This window comes from Solanum stenotomum, chromosome 11 (genome assembly GCF_019186545.1).
Source record: "Solanum stenotomum isolate F172 chromosome 11, ASM1918654v1, whole genome shotgun sequence".
In the NCBI taxonomy this organism is placed as follows: Eukaryota; Viridiplantae; Streptophyta; class Magnoliopsida; order Solanales; family Solanaceae; genus Solanum; species Solanum stenotomum.
The window spans coordinates 6,962,063-6,985,066 of record NC_064292.1 but is presented as its reverse complement, the minus strand read 5'-3'; the positions used below and the strand labels follow the sequence as shown (position 1 = coordinate 6,985,066).

General features: G+C 32.4%; 2 protein-coding genes across 3 annotated transcripts; both read left to right on the top strand.

The window, feature by feature from the left end:
• Nucleotides 1-743: 743 nt before the first annotated feature.
• LOC125844454 (uncharacterized) lies at nucleotides 744-7,999 on the top strand. The gene is made up of 9 exons (XM_049523769.1): nucleotides 744-1,180; nucleotides 1,719-1,905; nucleotides 2,531-2,664; nucleotides 2,767-2,879; nucleotides 3,420-3,660; nucleotides 6,258-6,413; nucleotides 7,040-7,119; nucleotides 7,218-7,267; nucleotides 7,765-7,999. The coding sequence occupies exons 1-9, from the start codon at nucleotides 770-772 to the stop codon at nucleotides 7,911-7,913; spliced, it is 1,521 nt and encodes a 506-aa protein (XP_049379726.1). The 5' UTR covers nucleotides 744-769; the 3' UTR covers nucleotides 7,914-7,999.
• An 8,989-nt stretch (nucleotides 8,000-16,988) lies between these two features.
• On the top strand, nucleotides 16,989-22,574 carry LOC125845423 (uncharacterized). 2 transcript variants are annotated; one of them, XM_049524926.1, is made up of 7 exons: nucleotides 16,989-17,188; nucleotides 18,034-18,074; nucleotides 18,173-18,236; nucleotides 18,325-18,513; nucleotides 20,653-20,724; nucleotides 21,881-22,059; nucleotides 22,150-22,574. In XM_049524926.1, the coding sequence occupies exons 1-7, from the start codon at nucleotides 17,039-17,041 to the stop codon at nucleotides 22,271-22,273; spliced, it is 819 nt and encodes a 272-aa protein (XP_049380883.1). In that variant the 5' UTR covers nucleotides 16,989-17,038; the 3' UTR covers nucleotides 22,274-22,574. The 2 variants fall into 2 exon arrangements, with proteins under 2 accessions (XP_049380883.1, XP_049380884.1); XM_049524927.1 differs by having other exon boundaries at nucleotides 17,023-17,188; nucleotides 18,168-18,236.
• Nucleotides 22,575-23,004: the final 430 nt, after the last annotated feature.

The window sequence follows — 23,004 nt, the reverse complement described above, 5'->3', positions numbered from 1 at the left end:
TACTCCATAATCATATGCCCTGTATTTAGACCTGCCTAGAAAATGGAAAAAATTGATAAACATGAAGTTTTTTCGAATCTTTTAATGGACCTTAGATATCGCGAATCTAGATTAGTAGGTCTTAATGACAGAATCATAATAGAGAAAGGTATTCTCTTTTAACGGATCTTAGCTATAGGAACAACGAATTCGGATGAATCGAGTTTCAGAACAAATGTCAGACAATGAATAAGAAAAAAAAAAAAAGAAATTTGTTAGATATATTATTGAATCATGCATGCATCACATGGTAAGTATAATACTACCTCCGTCCACTTTTAATTATCATAATTTCTTTTTTAGAGTCAAACTATAAAAACTTTGACTAACATTTTATGATGTATTTTCCCATCATATTGATATGCGAAAAATTGCAACTAATAGTATTTTTTGTACAATTTTTAAATATCTAATTTTTTTTGTTTAAAATATCAGATTAATATAATTTGATTTACCTTTGAAAATTAGTCAAATTGACTTTCAAAACATGACAAATAAAAGTGGACAGAGAAAATATTAATAAGGCTAAAATAGTATAATATAATAATATGTAATAAATTCTTTTGACCATCTTTAATAATAGATAAAAATAATTTCAAATATTATTCTTATACTTTTTAAGATAATAAATATATTTATCAACAATACTTATAAATACATCCACAATAAGATACATAGAATCACCAAGAAACATTGTTTTTCTTTACCAAAGTTCTTTTTATTTTTTGCAATGAAGATGAATAAACTTTTCTTATTTCAATGGCTTCTTTTATTGATCTTCACAAAAACATCATTAATTTTTTCAAAACCTCATAAAATCCCAAGACTAACACCACTTATTCAAAATATACTTCAAGATCATTCTAATACCTTTTCTTCTTCAACAAATGATGATCTTCCAAAAGAATTTGAGACTTACTACTATAAACAAACACTTGATCATTTTAATTATGGACCAAAAAGTTATTCAACTTTTAAACAAAGGTATATAATTAATTCTAAGTATTGGGGTGGTTCCAATTCAAGTTCTCCAATTTTTGCCTATCTTGGTGCTGAATCTTCTATTGATGGAGACCCTCTTGGTGTTGGATTTCTCACTGATTTTGCACCTCAATTTAAGGCTCTTCTTGTTTACATGGAGGTAATTAAATTCATTAATTATATTCCATCAAGTATATGTATCAATTAAAACTACCAACTCATTTTACTTTGTTTTGTCATGTTTTTCTGTTAACTAAAACTTAATTTGCATTTGACCATAAATTTATGAGCAGATTTTGAAATTTTATTTTTAAATATCTGCTTGATCATGTATTAATTTGATCAGTTTTTGAAAATCTGAAAAAACTTTTTAATTTTTTAAAAATGTAAAATGCATGTCAAAACACAACTTCAAAAACTCAAAATTTTAAATTTCATGTTTGAACTTCAAAATTTATAATAGTCAAATGAGAGTGTCTAAGAATTTTACACTAATTGTTTTAACCGCGTTCATCATTAGTGCTAGAGCACTTGATCAGTGAGCTATAATAGAATATAGTAAAAAAATCATAATTGAGTCCAAATACTATGATGGTATTTATTAAGAATATAACCTAGATTTTGAATCTTCTTTGACTTCTCTCATTATAAATGCTAGCTTTATGTTATATTAAAAATTTTGGCAAACTATTTTTCAGCATAGGTATTATGGAGAATCAACACCATTTAAGACGATGGAAGAAGCTGTAAAAGATGAAGATACTAGAGGATATTTCAATTCAGCACAAGCTATAGCTGATTATGCAGAACTTTTGTTACATATTAAAGAAAAATATTCAGCAAAAAATTCTCCAATTATTGTCATTGGAGGATCCTATGGAGGAAGTAAGGAAAAAAAATCCCCTTCTTAATTTTCTTTTAAAAATAAGTGTAATTTAGGATGTGTTCGGTATGAAGAAAATATTTTTATGTTTTTCATGTTGTGTTGGTCAGAACTTTTGAAGTAGGAGAAATACATTTCACAAGTGATATTTCATATTGATTATGTCGTTAACCCTACCGTCCAACACACCTCATTTTTCCACCCCACTACCTCACACGACCTTACCCTCACTCTACTCCATAATATTTATCTATATTATATACAATTGCTTTTAGGATATTTTCTTTGTTTCAATTTGTTTGGTTTATTTTGATTTGACACGGAGTTTAAGAAAATAAAGAAAAGATTTTAATCTTGTGATCTTAAACATGTCATGTGAAACGTTGAAATTAAAGAGTCGTTATAAAAGGTAAGATCATTCTTTTTGAAATATACTAAAAAGAAAAATAGATCAAACAAATTGAAATAGAGGAATAATATATTTTAGTTATGTACTGAAATACAAGAAAATAAGTAAGAAAAGCCACTTATTTTTTTCAAAAATATTTTTTCTTTCGTACCAAACGCACCCTTAAAGTTGAATTTTATCAAAACTTTTTCTCTAATTTATTTTATTTTATTTTGCAGTGCTTGCTTCTTGGTTTAGAATGAAGTATCCACATATAGCTCTTGGTGCTTTAGCTTCATCAGCTCCAATTCTTTATTTTGATAATATCACTCCACAAAATGGATATTATTCAGTTGTGTCAAGGGATTTTAAAGTAAGAAATCTATTTAATTTAATTTTTTTTAACTTTTAATAAGTCCTTTATTATTTTTTATATTTTTAACTAACAAGTTAATTAATTTTATAATTATTTCAGGAAGCTAGTAAGAGTTGTTACCATAATATAAGAAATTCATGGGAAATAATTGACAAGATTGCTTCTAGAAAAAATGGACTCTCCTATCTCAGTCGGAAATTCAAGACTTGTTCGTAAGAGTTTAAGTTATATATATTATCATAATTTTCATATTATTATGCTATTTTTATCTATTCTAGTAAAAAAAAATAAAAAATCTTATTTAGTATAAATATCTTTTGGTTGATTTGATGTTAATATTTTTTTACATTATTAAACAGTTGTATTTATTGTAGCAAGTAATCAATATTAATATTATGACAGTATATTTTTTCTAAACAGGAAAAAAATTTATACTATGAAGTTATCTTTATCTATTAGAGCATGCAATCTGTTTTATTTTCATGATTAGAAATTTTACATTTTTAATCGATACCTATCCTTTTGTATAAGAACTTTCTTTGCAAAAACTATATATATACATGCATCGTCAATGTAAGTAATTTTTACATCATCAGGTCAACTGTATCTATTACATGTCTTATATTCAAAGTTACAAATCTCACTTGAGTAATTCATCATCAAATCACTTTTATCTGTTTGTGTAATTTTTTTTTAAAAGAATCTTATTTTTATTTCTATATTTATTTAGTCTTGATTTCTTGTATTTTAAGGAAGTTGAATGATCCATTTGAGTTGAAGGATTATTTGGATTCAATGTATTCCGAGGCTGCTCAGTATAACAGTCCACCAAGTTACCCAGTGACAATAGTTTGTGGTGGAATTGATGGTGCACCAAAAGGAAGTCATATTCTTGATAGAATTTTTGCTGGAATTGTTGCATATAAAGGAAATTCATCTTGTCACAACATGAACCCCAAGCCTAGTGAAACAGATTTGGGATGGAGATGGCAAGTAAGTTTTATACTAATACACACTAATTTAATCGAGAATTTAAGTTATATTATTAATTGTATTAAAATATAGTTTACTTGCATTGTATCGGGATATAATAGGTTAGTTACTATTTTTATCAGGTTATTAATTAAATATATTTGAAATTACTTTATAAGTGATCTGACTGTGAACACCTAGGAATTTGACATAGTAATCTATTTAACATGAATAATACACATGACTTTGGAGATATAGGGTTCAAATCACAATTAAAACAAAAAAATATAGATGATTTTTTCTCCATATGCTGAAGTCTTGATGGGATCAGAATTGCTCGACACTAATGATGGGAGGTAGTAAGTGTAGAAATTTCACGTCTAGGATTAGAGAAATCAAGGATTGTATTGATGATTAAAATTGTTAAGTACATACTCCTTATATAGGGAGAGAATTGTAGAGTCCTAAGTTAACTATACTTAGAATCCTACTACAATACCTATTACTACTATAATAATAATAATGCAATTATAAATAATCTAATCCTAGTTGTACTATAATCCTAATAGCAATCTAATCCTAGTCGTAATATAATCTTAATCGATATAAGTAGTCTAATCCTAGTGTGACTCTAACTCTATAACAGTGTTGTAAACCTGTGTTGTAAACACGTCAGTTAGCTTCGTTGGACCTGTTCCTTCTACATGTTCCAATCATTAGCTTACTTCTTCTTCAACACGTCAGTCAGCTTCGTTGGACTTGTTCCAATCACCAGCTTCCTTCTTCTTCAACACTTCCCCTCAAGCTAGAGAGTAGAGGGAACGGTTACTCCTTGCTTGCTTCGAATACCCAGCAAAACTTGTTTTGTCAATGCTTCGGTATGAATGTGATGTCTAGTTGTTGCTTGTGATAGTTCATATGTAGATTGATACGAGTAGTCCCCCCCCCCCCCTCGTAAAAACACTTAAGAGCAGTATGATTGGTCCTACCACAGATTTGACATGACTCAATATTATTCCTTTCCTTATTTTCACTTTGAAAACTTTTATTGTTCAGAGAACCTAGTCCAAATTGACTGTTCTGAGAACTTGTTCCCTGTCCAGCAGGCTTGAAATCTGTTTCTCTGGAGTTGATGTTGTTGTTTTCTCTTCACCAGCCTTTTTGGGCAGAGAATACCATGTTGTATTTTGTTGTGACACCTCTTCTTCATCTTCCCTTATATCAAAACTCGTGAGAGCATAAACAAATTGATTAAGGGTGGAATATGGTGCATTGACTAATATGACAGTCCTAAAGTTCTTGTATTTGAGACCTCAACCTCTAGCAAAATTAATTACTTTTGTTGCTTGAATATAAGCTTTTTTCAAGCATTCCCACATCTCATTGGTAGTTGAGCAGCCCACAATTAGGTACATGCTTTCTTCGGTCAAGGTGTCTTTGATCCAACTCTTTAGCAACACATCTTTCTCCTTCCAGTCATAAATGGTGCCACTATCTTTTGCATCCTTCTCAACCGCTACAACTTCCCTAGAAGTTTGTCCAGTGGAACAACTACTTTTACTTGGTTCATAGATGAGATATGTTAGTTTTATCACTTGAATCAATTGGGATATTTGTGTCCTCCATATGAGGTAGTTTGCTGGCTTAAGTTTAATGGAGCAAGCGGCAATGAGTTGGTGAAGTGAGGAGGTCGACAAAAAGGTCCATTGCAATTTAACGTGTGATTTTTTTTCATCAATACTCAGAGAGCGGAAAAACTTTTAAGCTCTGATACCATGTAGAAATCTCACGTCTAGGATTAGAGAAATCAAAGATTGTATTGATGATTAAAATTGTTAAGTACATACTCCTTATATAAGGAAATAATTGTAGAGTCCTACTACAATACATATTACTACTATAATAATAATAATGCAATTATAAATAATCTAATCCTAGTTGTACTATAATCCTAATAGTAATCTAATCTTAGTTGTAATATAATCCTAATCGATATAAGTAGTCTAATCATAGTGTGACTCTAACTCTACAGCAGTGTTGTAAACATGTGTGTTGTAAACACGTCAGTCAGCTTCGTTGGACCTGTTTCGACATGTTCCAATCATCAGTTTCCTTCTTCTTCAACACATCAGTCAGCTTTGTTGGACATGTTTCTTTGACATGCTCCAATCATCAGCTTCCTTCTTCTTCAACAGTAGGTACCTGATTATAAGTACCTAAGGCCTTCTAAAAGTGTGGCTTAGAGTGGTCAATTAAGTCGTTGGGGCAAACTTTGGATACCATGATCCAAACTTCAGTAGAAATAAAAATATTTGATAATTTTTTTTATTTGTGTAAATTTTGATGAATAGTTTTATCTAATATTTGGTGGAAGCTAATAATAGGCACTTGATAGTATGGACCTAAGGGTCTGTAGCCTAGAGATCAATGAAATGGATATAAACCTTGAAGATCGAGAATTTATATCCCACCAGATACAACAAATGTCTTCTTCTATCTGCCTTCATAGTCAGAATTATTCGATGTCGTATGTGTTAATATATGAGAGGTAATAAGTATATACTATGTAATGAAATAATCAAGATACGGACAAGCTTACTCATTTTATTATTTTGTAGACATGCACTGAGATGGTGATGCCGGTAGGACGTGGCGAAAATGACACAATGTTCTATTCAGATCCTTTCAATTTGAATAATTTCATAAAAGATTGCAAGAAGAAGTATGGTGTCTCACCTCGTCCACATTGGATCACAACTTATTATGGAGGACAAGTATGTGCATCTTTCTCATTCTTAATTTAATTTATTAATTATCATAATGGTAATCTCATCTTTTATTTATTTTCCATCCGATATATAATTATATACGTGATGATGCACATGCTATCATATAAGATATGTAGTGCGTGTGAGAGTGAGCGAGCGCATATACATATTATGCATGCACATGTGTCAATTATATATATATAATTATATTTTTATACACTACTATGATCAACAAGTGACTTTCCCATGGAAATTTTTGAGGTAAGTTGGTCAGAAATTATATTCCATAAACCTCCCTCGAAAAAAATTCATAAAAAATTCACTTATCTTTAAGGCGCAGTACATAATGACGACGGATGTGTAGTGCATTATTTAAGGATATGAGATGTGAGTATAACAATATTTTTGAAAAGTTCAAACAACATAGTCGAATAATCGTACTTTAAGAATAGAATACTTTCTATCAAAGATGACTTCTTTCTCATCATCAAGACACTAACCCAAAACCTCAACCTCTTCCAACAATCTTTCATTATGCTTATTTTTTTCATATTATTACTTTTTCTTATATATATATATATATATATATATATATTAGCTTTGCGAACTTACTAAATGAGTGGATTTTGCAGGACATAAAATTAATTCTTCAAAGGTTTGCTAGCAATATTATATTTTCTAATGGGCTAAGAGATCCTTATAGTAGTGCAGGGTACGTACACCCCACCCCCACACAATACTTTTTTTTTTTCCTTTTCTCTATTTGGTTTTATTTATTTATTCTTACATTAATTTTTTTTTCTATTTTAGGGTTTTGCAAGATATATCTCATAGTCTACAAGCTGTCCACACACATAACGGTATGCCAATATTTACAATTATGTGAAAATAATATTTACTTCATCATCAAATTACTGATAAGATAATTATAAATAATTTTTTTAATATCTCGTGTAAATAATTGAAGGTCATGATGAAATAGATAGAACTCTTCCGACCCTTAATAAGAGATTAGGTTCATAAAAATAATCCTATGAGCAAGAGCTTCGTAGAAACAACACCTACCGGCTACGTTTTGGCCATGTCTTTGAAAATTAGCTATTGTCATGAAGTTTCAAAAATTTCACAGGTGAAATTCAATTACAATAACTAACCTTAAGTCACAAGAGCTGAAAAGTGGCTACTTTTGTAAGCTTTACCCAAGCGCTTTCCCCTTTAATGTGCAAAACATAGTGAATCCAGATTAATCGAAATGACTATCGAATGCCGGGTGAATAACAAATATTTTATTTTTCTTGTAAATATACATGTCAACTCTAATTTCTTCTTCTTCTTTTTTTTTTTTTTTTTTTTGTAGGTTCCCATTGTCTAGACATTCTTTCTAAAGACTCAACTGATCCAGAATGGCTAACCATGCAAAGGAACACAGAAGTTAAAATCATTGAAGGATGGATAACAAAGCATTATGCTGATCTCAAGGCCCTCAAAAAAGGCAAAATGCACTAATTAAACAATAACTAGTCCATTAATTGTATTTACAAGAATATAAATTACATGTTTGAAGCAAAAGTATCAAAGTTATTCTCTAAATTATACTTCATAATCATCAAGAAATATATAAATGTTCTCTATCAATTAATTATTACATGTTTGAAGCAAAACTAGCAAAGTTTTTATTCTCTAAAGTTACTTCATTATCATCAAGAAATATATATATATTATCATAGAGTTGAAGTTTTATATAATGATAGTGAAGAAACAAAAACGATCTCTAAATTTTATTTTGTGAGAGTAGACTATAGTTGTCATGTATATGTAAAGAGATTTACCTATATAAATATTGACCAATTGTGTAAATATTTTTTTAGGTTTGACTTACATGTTTATTAGAATTCAATAATTTTGATTATGACTATGTACATTTGTTGAAAAATTTATTTAATAGGTATAAATTATTGATATATACAGAGTCTAATATATTACTCCTCTTATAAATTCAAATTTTCGACTTAAAATTCTAACTTCGTTTCTAATCACTTAAACATATAATTTTAAGTTTTTATATCAATTTATCCTTTGCTATTAATTTCAAGTGGACACAATACTTTAGGGGCCTTCTTTCAAAGGACACATGCACACACAACATTATTAGATGTAATACAATGATAGCATGGTGTTTGTCAATTGCACGCCCGCATCTGTCACTCAACTAAAGGTACTCTTATACGCTATCGTTTGGTTGAGAATAAGTTATCTCAGGATTGATTATTTTGGGATTAGCTCTCTTGGAATAAATTTTCCCAGAATATATATAGGATAATTTATCTCATCACTATGGTATAAATGGCAGGATCAGTTATTCCAAACATGGTAATCAAATAAGACACCAAAATTTTATCTCAATACTATTTATTTTTATCACTCACACAAAACGACCCCTAAACTCTCGCCATGCGCAGAATTAAAGAAATATTGGATTATAAAAATTTATTGTATGTGGTTTTATCTTACATTATTTCTGAAATTACAAGTTATTTTCAAAGTTTGAATTTGTAATCTCTTGATCATATGGCAATAACTTTACCAATTGCTCAAATACTCCAACAAAGTAAAAACAAATACAACTAAGGGTGTATTTAATATGAAGGAAAAGTTATTTTCTATAAAAAATAATAATATATTTTTAAAAAACAAGTGGAGCTCTTACTTAATTTTTTTTTTAATGTTTGATAAGTAAGTAAATAAATATTTTATCTTTTAAATAATTGTACATTGTAATATCTAGCAAAACAACATCAGATGAAAGGAGTAGGATGGGGTGGGGAGTGTGGAGTTTACAACAATGATAAGAAAGTCAAGTTGGGAAAAAATACTACAATATTGAAATTGGATTGGAATTACAAAGTAGTAAATAGCTTATCACAAACACTGTGTCGTGACAAGCCATTACCTTGAAAGTGATTTCAGCCCGACTACGGTGCAAATCGTTGTAGCCGGTCGCTCCCCAAGGTTCCACAGTTACTCTCAAACACGTGCACTCGTGGCTGAAAGTTTGGAGTTGCACAAAAACAATTGCCCAGAAATTCACAATAGGAAGAAGGATTATTTAAGCCAATAAAGGAATTAGTGAAGGAGATAGAAAATGAAAGGAATAACTTTTTGTTTTTCTTCTGTGTGTGTTTAGCTCCCAAATGATACTCCTTAAATAGGAAAATCATTTACGTTTTCAATCATCAAAAGAATGTAAGAAACTAACGTATAATAAATGTACTCTTACTTTAATGACAAATTTGTCATAATACAAAAGTAACTTCAAGTCTTCTGAATACTTCCTATATTTTATTACAAAGTTAAGAAACTGACACTTGAGATAAATGTGAACCATTAATGTGGAAGTAACTCTCCTATTTCACATATACTAACGACTTAGCAATGTTCACAAAGATTAATTACGGAGAGTTAAAAGATGTAACTTATCATATGCATTAAAAGAAAAGGAATATTATCCACAATCCTCCACTAATGCAAAGATAAAGAATAAGAATAATTTCTGGGCAAAAGAAAGGAACATGTACTTAAGTGTCAATATCTTTCGATTTGAATTGGCACGTAGTGAAATGAGGCAACAACACATATCCAAAAAGTGAAGTACTCTTGAATTAAATGGACATAAGTTGAGACCCCCACAACACATACCATATCCTTGATTTTATGCAATCTCCGCGATCCAACAAAGTGCTTTTATGGTCATGCACACACCTTGGATCTTATGAGTGCTCTAGAAAGACGATTCAAGTCTTTTATAAAAGGCGACCACGCCTTTACACTCACATAGGTGATTCCATCAAGTCTATCTCAAATAGACCACCTTACGACTATAGAATCATTAAGAGCAAAATAAGCTCAACCTTATAAAACACTGCCTCACGCCATAGGGATAGAAAATGTGGTGTATATTGAGGCCTTATGGGTCCACCACACTACCTCAATCAATGGGCTTTATCCCCATCCCCCTCGACGTTTCAAGGATTATTTTCCTTGTCAAGCCCTTGGTCATATATAGGATCCGCCAAATTTCTTTCGGACCTTACATATATTCCAAGGAAATGACACCCAGTTTCAATAATTGTTTAACCGCATCATGTCTGATGCGAATATGTCTCCTTTTTCCATTGTACACACTATTTTTGGCAATTCAAATTGCTGCCTGTGGGTCACAATGAAGAGAGACTGGTGAAGCTTGTCTTCCCCACAATGGCACATCCGCCAAAAGATTTCTTAGCCACTCAACTTTTCTCCCTGCCAACTAGAGAGCAATGAATTTTGATTTCATGGTAGAACGTGCTATATAAGTTTGTTTAGAAGACTTTCACGAAATAGCACCTGCACCCAAAGTAAACACATAGCCACTGGTGGAGCTAACTTCATCATTGTCAATTACTCAATTTGCATCACAAAAACCTTCTAAAATAGCAGGAAATTTGTTAAAATGCAAACACCAATTCATAGTACCTCTCAAATACCTTAGCAAGCGATGAAAAGCATTCCAGTGTTCACTACTAGGATTATGAGTATATCTACTCAATCTACTAACAGTATAGCCTATATCAGGCCGAGTATAGTTCATGAGAAACATTACATTTTCAATTATTTTAGCATATTCAATTTGAGAAACACTAGATTCTTTATTCTTCCTCAAGTGTATGCTAGGATCATAAGGAGTTCTCACTAGAACTACATCAAAACAATCAAATTTTTTCAACATATTTTCAATGTAATGAGACTGACATAAAGAGAAACCATCAGCAATTCTTTTGATTTTAACTCCCAAAATCACATATGCTTCACCAATGTCTTTCATTTCAAATTTAGAAGACAAAAAGTTCTTGGTCACACTAATAACATTCACATTAGGACCAAATATTAACATGCCATCTACATATAAACATATAATGACACAATCTGAACCTATCATCTTAGAATAAACACATGTATCAGATGAATTTACAATAAAGTCATTATTCACTAATGTGATATTAAATTTTTCATACCATTGTTTAGGTGCTTGTTTTAGCCCATACAAGGACTTTCTCAATTTGCATGCTTTATCCTCTTGTCCTGGAACCACAAAACCCTCTTGTTGAGTCATATATATAAATTTCTTCCTTTAAATCACCATTTAGAAATATTGTTTTGACATCCATTTGATTTACCACTAAATCATGAATAGCGGCTAAAGCAATAAGAGTCCTAATGGTCGTTATTTCAGTTACAGGAGAATATGTATCAAAGTAATCAACACCTTTATTTTGGTTAAAACCCCTAATCACAAGTCTAGCCTTATATTTATCAATTGTACCATCAGGTCTCAATTTCTTCTTAAATATTCACTTGCTACTTATGGGTTTACAACCTTTAGATAAATCATACAAGTCCCAAGTGTGATTAGAAACTATAGAGTCTAATTCACTTTTAATAGCCTTTTTTCAAAATATAACATTTTTTGATCTCATAGATTCATCATAAGTCTTAGGGTCTTCTATTAAATAGATAGACACTAATTCATCATTTAAACTATTAATATAAAAAAATTTAGTTAAGAAATTAGTGATAAGATCAAGACCAAGACTTGTCTCAATTCTACGTCTTTTACTCCTTCTAAGTTCATTTTCATGCTTATTAGAAATAACATTAGAAGAAGGCACAACATGAGAACTAACAGACATAGAGCATTATTTTGCACATCACTCGACACATTATTTTTCAAAGGAAAAATATGCTCAAAAAATTATGCATCCCTAGATTCACAAATAGAGTGGATCATTGAGAGACATAAATCTATATGCAATACTATTTTGAGCATAACCAATAAAGACAGTATCAGAAGTCGTAGAACCAACATTTACTCGTTTAAAATCAAGTAGACCAACCTTAGCCAAACATCCCCACACTTTCAAAAATTTCAAGTTAGGAGAAAACTCTTTTCACAACTCATATGAGGTCTTGTCTAACTTCTTATGAGGGACTCTATTAAGAATATAGCATGCAGACAAGACTATTTCTCCCCACATATTGTCAGATAGACTAGAGCTTAAAAGCATAGAATTCATCATTTCTTTAAGGGTTTTATTTTTCCGTTCGGGTACACCATTTTGTTGGGGAGTATAGGGAGCACTAAACTCATGTATAATATCATTTTTCTCACAAAAATCTTCTAGAGTTTTAGTACTATATTCACCGCCCCTATCAGATCTAAATCTCTTGATTTTTCTGTCTGATTGATTTTCCACTTCTGCTTTGAATTTCAAAAACACGCTTTCAGCTTCATCTTTAGACTTAAGAAGATATACCTTAGTGGATCTAGAAAAGTCATCAACAAAAGTAATATAATACTTTTTCCCACCTCTTCTAACAGTGTTCTTGAAATCTGCTAAATCTGAATGCATTAGTTCAAGTAATTCAGTCTTTCTACTAAGGGAAAATACATTTAAAAAAAAAAACCCCTGAACTTGACACGAAAACTTACTTTAGTACTTAAACTTTACGAATAATTATTTACCCCCTTAACATATTTGAAGTGAATTAATACCACCCTAAAAATATAATACCAGTCTCAAGTTGGCAAGTGTATTACACACGCGCCCCGTCATTGACACATTAGAACCACATAAGCGCCACGTCATAGCCACATTGGAAATTCTCTAAAATTTGATTTTTGATTTTTTAAATTCATTTATTTCTTTTCTTTTCAGAATATTTAAATACCAGTTAATCTTTAGTTCTTAATTAGTTTAAGAAATATTGAAATCATTAGCAGTGATTTTTTTCAATACTCAACTTCATTTACTGCCATGTCGATTGTCGGTGTTCTTCATTTTTTTTAATTTTTATATACTAATCAAGGTCTAATTCTTCACTAATTCAAGAAAAAACACATTTATTTGTAGTGATCTTTTTTTAAAAAAAAAAAAACTTTCTCTACCCATTGCTTCAATCGCCATTGTCAACCATTAACATTATAGATTGGTTGACAAAACTTCATCTTCTTTTATGCCCAAGTCTTTATGTTTCAAAAAAATTCATAACTTTTTAAGAAAAATCAAATCTCCAAAGTAAAGAGCAAAAAAAATTATGTGGATCTTGAATGTGATTCTTTTTGTTTATGTGTTTAACGAGAAAATGTACTTTGAATGTAGAGTTTGAAGAAGGAGAAAGAGGATGGGGTGAGGTGGGGATAGGGTGGTGGGGAGTTTGAAGAAGAAAAGACAAGCAAGTAGATGGGGTAGGTGGAGTTTTGAGAAAGCGGGGTGGGGGGTTTGAAGAAGAAGAAGAATGGGGTGGGTGGTTTTTTTTTTTCATTATATATATAAAGTGGGACCATTACTTTTTAAAAAAAATAACTTAACGCGCTTTCAAAAAAAATTGTTTTCTTTTTCTGCTAGTCGTCCGTTAGGATGGTATTAAATTCACGCGAAATGAGATAAGGGGGTAAATAATTACCCGTAAAGTTTAAGTACTAAAGTGAGTTTTTGTGCCAAGTTCAGGAGGTTTTTATGTATTTTCCCTCCTACTAATAACAGATTTGAAAGGTTTCTTGGCATGCTTTGCTTCTACACACACAAGACATTTAGAAAAATCATCAGTTTTTATCATAGAAATTAATTTCATTTTTCTAAGTCTTTTAATAGAAGCAATATTAACATGACCTAGTCTACCATGCCACAAATTAATAGACTCACCAATATTAGAATTTGAAATACTTGCATTATTGACAATCTCTTGAACAATGTTCAATACAAATAATCCTCGACTAAGATATCCCTTCCCAACAAAGTCTCTTCCACGAGAAATAATTATTTTATCAGCCTCAAAAATAAGTTTAAGCCCTACTTTATTGAGAAGTGCTCCGGAAACTAAATTTCTGCGGAGGGAGGGAACATACAAAACATTGTTCAAGGATAACGTCTTTCGAGAAGTTAACTTAAGTAAAACTGTTCCATTACCCATTACTACAGCAGTAATGGAGTTACCCATATATACACACTCACCATCAGTGGACTCCTCAAAGTCATGGAATAAATTCTTATTGGCACAAAAATGCCTTGAAGCGCATGTGTCTAGCACCCAGTCAGTTTTGTTAGCCACTAGATTTGCCTCAACGACATCACTTTGCCCTTCTCGCTTTGAGTCCTGCCTTTTTCTTTGATAGCACTTGGCAGCCCTGTGACAAATTTTTCCACAAACAAAACAAGGACCCTTAAATTTTTGATTTTGACTCTCCGGCTTGTTGAATTTTTCTTCTTCATATGTTCCTTTTTCGAGACTTTCTTCTTTTTGCCTTTGAACCTGTCTTTCACAACAGTACCAGAAGATTCAACAAGATTAGCTTTAGAAGAATTAAGAGAAAGTTCTTTCATCTTATCTTTGAGACGGTTCGTCTCTTCAGTCCTCATTTGACTAATAAGTTCTTAGAGAGTTAAATTCTTTTTCTTATGTTTTAATTGATTTCTATAATCACTCTAAGATGGTGGAAATTTTTCACGCAGAACATTAGCTTGAAATATCTCACACATCTTCATATCCTCGTTGAGAACATCAACAGTCAAGTTCTCATATTCGTGAACTTGTTTCATTATTGACTTATTATCAACCATTTGGAATTTAATCCACTGACCGACAACATATTTTTTCTTTCATGCATCATCAATACCATATTTCTTTGGCAGATTTATAGGTTAAAAATAAATCAAATAAAGGATTTGCCATATGATTTAGCAAATGTCCTCTCACAATTTTGTTATCCTTTTCAAACTTCTTTTTAACAACATCATCAACAGCCATAACATTGCTAGAATCAGTAGTGGTGTTAGAATCATTCATAGAAGGTTCTTTAAATAAAACATAATCGACTTCTAATTGTTCAAAAAAATTAAAAGTTTTTGTGACCATCGTTTAAAATTATTTTCATCCAAAGGCTCAAGTTTTGAAAAATCAGAAAAAGTTTTATTCAAAGAAATAGCCATTTATCAATATTGTATGTTAGTAAATCGCTTTCAAATTGTTGGGAAAAAATACTACAATATTGATATTGGATTGGAATTACAAAGTAGTAGATAGCTTATCACAAACACTGTGTCATGGCAAGCCACTGCCTTGAAAGTGATTTCGGCCCGACTCAGGTGCAAATCGTTGTAGCCGGTCGCTCCCCAAGGTTCTTCAGTTACTCTCAAACACGTGCACTCGTGGCTGAAAGTTTGGAGTTGCACAAAAACAGTTGCCCAGAAATTCACAATAGGAAGAAGGATTATTTAAGCCAATAAAGAAATTAGTGAAGGAGATAGTAAAAGGAATGACTTTTTGTTTTTCTTTTGTGTGTGTTTAGCTCCCAAATGATACTCCTTAAATAGGAAAATCATTTACGTTTTCAATCATCAAAAGAATGTAAGAAACTAACGTATAATAAATGTACTCTTACTTTAATGACAAATTTGTCATAATACAAAAGTAACTTAAAGTCTTCTGAATACTTCCTATATTTTCTTACGAAGTTAAGAAACTGACACTTGAAATAAATGTGAATCATTAATGTGGAAGTAACTCTCCTATTTCACACATACTAACGACTTAGCAATGTTTACATAGATTAATTACGGAAAGTTAAAAGATGTAACTTATCCTTTGCATTAAAAGAAAAGGAATATTATCCACAAGTCATTCTCCAAATGATGAGAAAATAGATTTTTGGTCTTTCACTATTCATTTCTTTCCCTTTTCAATTTGGGGTGATGAGCTTATTCTTGTTGGAGGTAGTTTTTTTAATCAGTCTAGAATTTGAATTGTATAAACTGAAATTTTTTTTATGTATAAAACATTAAGAACACACAGTTCGATTCAGTTTTGAAGTTTATCAGTATGATTTATTGATTATCAATTTGTAAACTTACTAGATCGTTATGGAACCGTTAAGATATTGATTTATCAGTTTGTCGGTTATTAAACATTATCGATTTGGTTTCATTTTAACTATTATGATTTCACACACAAAAAAAAAAATCTTTAATAAAAAACACTTAGCAACAAAGTGATAAACCAAATGAACCATGTATGAATAAGTTGACATATTGCATTTTGCTTAGAAGCAAACATTAGCAACTTAAAGAATATAACTAAGAGTTTGAGATAGTGAGAAGTAAAAGTATGTGAAACTAAATCCTAAGTGAAGAACTTCATATATTGAAGGGTATAATTATAACTTAGTAATTTACTATCGTGTTATCGATTAACTCATTAAGAAAAACTAAAACTCTCAAATATTTACAGAATCGATAACCCGATAACAAAACAAACTAAAACCATCAGCAAAATCGTTATATCGCAAATCCATTACCAATAAACCAATAACATTTTTTCATTTCAGATTATCGATTTTGGTTAGATTTTGAACAATCCTATTAGTATAAAAATCCCTAAATGGGTTAGTCTAACGTGGGCCTAGCCCGTATAAGTAGAAAGCCCACAATACTGACCCGTTTCCTCGTCTACTTCTTCAGTCTTCCCCATTTTCCGATTCCCTGTAACCTATTGAAGAATCACAGAAGAAGAAGAAGAAGAAGAAAAAAACACCATTGGAAATGTTGAAGCTTAAGAGATTTAGCTCAGCTGTAGCACCTGCAATTCTCAATTCAAGGAAAAAATTTCAGCGAGAAGAGAAATTGGTTTCTCTAATAGCTTTACAGAATCCATATCGATGGACTTCCAATCGCTTTTTCGATATTTACCAGGTTTGTTCAATGAAACTCTGTTACTTTTTTTTGGAGTCTCTCTATTGCTTTGATAATATGCAAAAATCTGTAAATTTAGTTACAGCTTGTTTTGAGGATTGCCATGTATGGTTTTGTAATGTATCATGTTGTATTGGCATCTTAGGGTGTAGTCTTGTGGATAATGAAATGTGTTGAGAACTATGAGGTTTCATGTTTAATTGCGAAAGAAACTAGGTGATTTATTAGGTGCCCGCTGGAATTAGTCGAGGTGCACGCAAGCTAGTTCGGACATCACAGTTATAAAAGCAAAAGTATTATGTTGTATTGTATTGTATTATTTTGATGAATACAATGTTTAGCCAAGCACTAGCAATCTGAAGAATAAGCTTACAATATTTGGAAGCTGAAGTTGTGTTTGGACATGAACTTCAATTGGAAAAATAGACTGCGCAAGTGGAAGATTTCTGAGTGAAATTATTAGTTCACTTGAAGAATAACTACTTGAAGCATCATTTCAACTTTAACTTCTCTTTTTCAAGTAGAAGTTAAAATACCTAGCAAAATTATGAAATGAAAAATTATGCACTGTCTTTCAACTTTTTGGTAGATGGGAATTCATTTTTCTAATTGGTTGTGGATTCATTCCTGCATAATTGGGATTCAAAGGCTGTCTATTATTCTCCCTTCTCGACTTCCCAAATATCAAAAACTATATGAGAAGTCATAAAATTTGCATCTCTTCCCATTGGATGATGTACTGGAGATTGCTTTCTTTCGAAGTTAAAAGAAAAACTATTATTAGACAGTAGGAGTACAGTAGAAATTTGTCTTGTATTGAGTATTGAAGATTCATTTGATTACAGCTAGGAAACAAGGAGGCAATTGAGAAAGAGCGTGCTCGGCTGTAAGTCTTTTTTTTTCCTTTCCAATTTATTGTCTCGTTAAGCTTACATCAAATGGACTCTGAAATTTATTTTATGTATATTATGTGCTTTAGGGCAGTAAAGATGAGATGAACCGTGGTTACTTTGCTGATATAAATGAGTTGAAGGAACATGGTGGTAAGGTATAACAAAGAATCACTACCTTAACTGTTGCCTTTTCAGTTTTATTGACATTTTTGCTGTGTCCGTTATGGAACTGGCGGAATATAGATTGCAACTGCAAATAAGATTATCATTCCAGCAATGGCGGCGGTGATGTTTCCTGCTCTGGAAGTGATTCACTCAGATGGTTCAAACCTTAAGCTTCCCATCACATCCACTGGAGATGGCGTTGAGGCAAATAAATTAGAAGCATCAAAGGCGTCATTGATGTGTGTTTCATTCCGTGCAAGCTCACAGGTTAGAGCAACTCTAATTGATTGCTGGTTTCGGTGAAGTAAAGGTGATCTTTGTGTTTATGATTATCCTTTTTGACACTAGTAACATTTGTATTTCAGTCAGTACTTAGGTAGTACTGAAAAACCATATTTACAAAAAAGAAGAAAAGGGTATAGTCTTTCCAATGCTAAAACAAGATCCAGATGGACCCTAAAACATCTATGATTGACTTAGTCTCATTGGAATAGACATTTGTACACCAAAAACAAAACAACAAAAGACATTTAAGCTTGACTTCCTGCAGGTTGTTGTTCCTATTTTCAAAACATCTATCATTTCTCTCTCCATATTGTCCACCATATACAAGCAGGGATCATCCTCCATCTTTCTCTGTTTGTAGCCCCAACTCCAGCCTCCTCCCAACTGAAAAGAGTCTCATCAATCTTACTAGGCATACTCCAAGAAATGCCTCTGAGATTAAGGAAAATCTGCCACAGTTGATCAGTGTAATCGCAGTGTAGAAAGAGGTGTCTTACTGTCTCTATATCCTTACCACATAAGGAGCATTTGTTGCATAGGGATATACCTCTCTTGGCCACATTGTCCAATGTCAGAATTGCTTCATTGGCTAGCAGCTAGGTGAAACATGCCACTTTTTTGTGGCACTTCGACTCTCCTGACTTGCTTGTTTATATCCTTCCTTCACCCTGTATCTTCCTTTGTTGTGACCATGCCATCATAAATAATCCTCACCTGTTTGGATTCCTTGTAAACTCTCCAGTAGCTTGAAAAGTTCAATCATTCTGGGAATTTCCCAGTCATTCAAGTTTCTTCTAAGGATCAAATTCCATCCTTGTGGTGACCACATTTCAGCATGTGTTTATGATTATCCTGTCATCCAGCTTACTGATTATCTTTACTTTTTGAGCATGCCTGTCTATGAAAGAACCTCTATCAGCACAGTAAGAAATCAATTGGTCTCCCTAATTAGTTTTGTAACAATATGGTGTCTTAACAGAAGCGTCATCTTGGACAGCTAGAAAGTCCAAAGGACTTTTACATTCCTCAGAGCTTAGGATATTTATCAGTGGTTTATCAAATGATGGGGCTTTATCATTGGCTGCCTTACGGTTGTTGGTCGTTCGGTTGCATTAACTGTGAAAATGATTTAAAGTTGATCAAAATTAATGCTATCAACACTAGTGCTACTACAGTAATTTTCAGTTTCATACCTCAAGTGGATATATTATGAAATAAGCACCTATAACTATAAGTAGGTTGAAAATTTCTCAGTTTTACCAAAGATGTGTCTATTTGCAGGATTTTTTAATGTTTCCACCTTAAGAAAAAGGCAATGTGGGCTCATGCATGTCTTTGTAGGAATGAATGGATAGATTTCATTTAGTTGCTACACATTTAACAAAATGGTTGAGAGTTGAGACTACTAGGGTGTTTGGATTTGCTTCTTTAAAATAGCTTATAAGCTAAAAGCCATAAATTGGTCATACCCAACTTCTAGCTTTTAGCTTATTTTTGTACTTTTTTGGCCTAAAAGTAAGTGCTTAAAAGCACTTTCATCTTTCCCAAACACCACAAAAATTAGAAAAGGAGCTTAAAAGCCAAAAGCACGTAAAATAAGCCAATCTAAACACCACCCTTCGGGGTGGCCCAGTGGTTTGGGCTTGGGACCTCCATGTTGGAGGTCTCAAGTTCGAAACCCCTTGCCAGCGAAAGCAAGGGCTTTGCCTTCTGGGTCAAGCTCGTCGCACCGGACTTGCCTAGTGTGGGTTACCTCTCCTATGTGGTTTGCGAGCTATTGCATAGGAGCGGGGATTTTACCCTGTGTGGCTGCGGGTTTCCCTTGTCATAAAAAAAAAATAAGCCAATCCAAACACCCTGTACAACTCCATTAGCTTAACTACAATCTCATGTAGGCCTTACCTTAATGTTTCATATATATGAAATTAATGCTTAGAGTTTGAGGAATAGAAGTTTCTGATGCAGCATTTGTGGGTTAAAAATAGTTAAAAACTATCTTGTCCCATGCTTATCTTAAGATAATGCAGGTTGATTTAACACTTGGTGTATAAACAACAACTATTACATTATATCTTCTTCTTTTTCTCGTTATGTTATTGAAATTTTGACCACTTTTGGCAGGCAATGATAGATTCTTGGAGTAAGCCATTTCTAGATACATTCAAAGATTCCAAAAGGGTTCAGCTCTATGAGGTATCATAGCACTATTTCTTAGATGAAAGAATGTCACTTCTTCATCCATGTCTCTTACATATCGGACCTGTTTTAGGTCTTTATACAACTGTAGATCACCATTGCCCGAAGACTCAAGTCTCTTGTGCTTTTTGGACATTCCTCTTATTTAAAATGTCTCTCATACTATACCCTTCCTCACTTACGTTACTTTTTGATTGTTGAGGATTCAATGAGGATTTAATACTTCAGAGGATTTGAATTTCAAATAATTCTTTTTCTTTATGTGGGTTTGGAATGTTCTTAGAGTTGATAGTATTGGGATAAATGACTCTTAATTTCGCTCTCAAAGCTATGGTTCTTTTGTGTAATAGTGATATTCTCAAAATTATGACATTTTCATGAAGTGTAGTGACATTACATAAAGAAACATATTTCTAACTGCTATGCATTCTTCTGGAAATTAGTTAACTGTTAAAGTCGCAACAAATATAACCACTACATACCCAGTGTAATCCAACAAAGTGAGTGGGGTTTAGGGAGGGTAGGTGTATGCAGACCTTACCCCTACCTTGGAGGTAGAGAGCGTGATAGACCTTCGGCTTGAGGAAAAACAGTCAAAGCAACTCCGGAAAGGAAATGATGGAAATGAAGAAGCCACGGCAAACTACTATAGAAAACATGACAAAGCATTCTGAATAGTAACTACAACTAAATAATATGGTAATCAAAGTACAAGAAGCAACAGATAGTAACAGAAATAGAGGAACAAGAAATTACAGGAGTAACACTATGGCAACTAGTGTGGAAGGATAAATGAAACCACACTCTACTACTCTAATTTGTGTCTTCCACAACCTCCTATCTATATGAACTGTTAAAAAATAATTGGAATCTAGCGAAGCAAGTTCCAGTAGATATATAAGGCAGATGTCCTATGCTGAAGAAAGAGGTTTCTTTGATGATGCAGCTCTTCTACAGCATGCTTATAATTTCTCTATGACAAACCTTGGGGATATTTCACACTTCTTGAACGGAAAAAGAAGTGGTTTGGAATAAACTCTGTAAACGCTCTTTTTTAAAAGGAATATATGCATGTAAAAGGCAGCGATGTCTGTGTTTCTGGTTGTCATAATAGAGTAGACCTTGAATAAATGAATCTTTAAATTGTTTGCAGATCTCCTTGATAGATTCATGGTTTTTGACACTCAGTCCTGTGAAGAAATTGCTACTTCGGATGATGAGGAAATCTAACCCTCATGAAAGCAAGGATGTCTTGCATAGACAGATTGTTTATTCATTTGGAGACCATTACTATTTCCGGAAAGAGCTGAAAATACTGAACCTCCTGACTGGGTATGAAGTGCTAACATTTCTCGGTTTTCCTTATTGACTAAGCAGAAGAATTGAGTTACAAGTGTTTTCCGTTCTGTATGAAATTTACAGGTACATGTTCTTGGTTGACAAATTTGGTAGAATACGATGGCAAGGTTCTGGATTGGCAACAGAAGAAGAGCTGTCATCACTTCTCTCCTGTACTTCTTTTCTGCTGGATGAGGAATCAAAGTAACAAAACTTAGACGGCTTTTGGAGAGACCTCTTTTTTAGGTGGATTCAGGTTCCTTCAATCCTCATAAATGTTTCACGTTTGTGCTTCTTCTGTACCTTGTTCTGTTTCCGGAATTGCTGTATTTTTCCTTAAATTATATACATTTTTGGTGATTCTAGACAAGTTCCTTGAACTGAATTGGCTGTGAGCCACATAGATGTTGTAAGCACTTTCTTCAGGGTGGCATAGGACTAACAATAATGGATTCCATGAAAAATCATATATTGATTTTTTGCATTTTCTGATAGAAGGATGTTAAATATTTCTCCTCCATTTGCTTTAGTTCATCGACATTCTGGTTGGTTTTATTGGATGAGACTACTGGTGGTCGGTGATCATGATAAAACTAGTTGACATAGTAAGTGTTGGATCAACGATAAAGTTGGTTACAGGTTCAAGCCGTGGAATTAGCCAGTAAATGGCAAAAATTGCTTTGCCAGAGGTATACCCGACATACTAAGACTAAGATGAACTCACACTTCCTCAACATGCTTAGTCCCTAAATCCCTAAACTAAATGAGACGCTTATAATTGCATCGTGTTGTTTCAGCTCTTTCAGTCACTACTACATGTCCGTGCCAACAATAAAGAGAGTTCGATAAGACTCTCAGGTAAGAAAAATCAATCCTGAATAACCTCCAGTTGATTCTCTCTATAAATCTTTTTGTAAGCAAGGAACTTGTGTCTGGGTA

Coding starts and splice junctions, on each gene's coding strand:
- LOC125845423 (XM_049524926.1), top strand. CDS start 17,039: ATGTTGAAGCTTAAGAGATTTAGCTCAGCTGTAGCACCTGCAATTCTC. Junction 17,189..18,033: donor GCTTTTTCGATATTTACCAG/GTTTGTTCAATG, acceptor ATTTGATTACAG/CTAGGAAACAAGGAGGCAAT. Junction 18,514..20,652: donor CATTCCGTGCAAGCTCACAG/GTTAGAGCAACT, acceptor CACTTTTGGCAG/GCAATGATAGATTCTTGGAG.
- LOC125844454 (XM_049523769.1), top strand. CDS start 770: ATGAAGATGAATAAACTTTTCTTATTTCAATGGCTTCTTTTATTGATC. Junction 2,665..2,766: donor TTGTGTCAAGGGATTTTAAA/GTAAGAAATCTA, acceptor TAATTATTTCAG/GAAGCTAGTAAGAGTTGTTA. Junction 3,661..6,257: donor ATTTGGGATGGAGATGGCAA/GTAAGTTTTATA, acceptor ATTATTTTGTAG/ACATGCACTGAGATGGTGAT.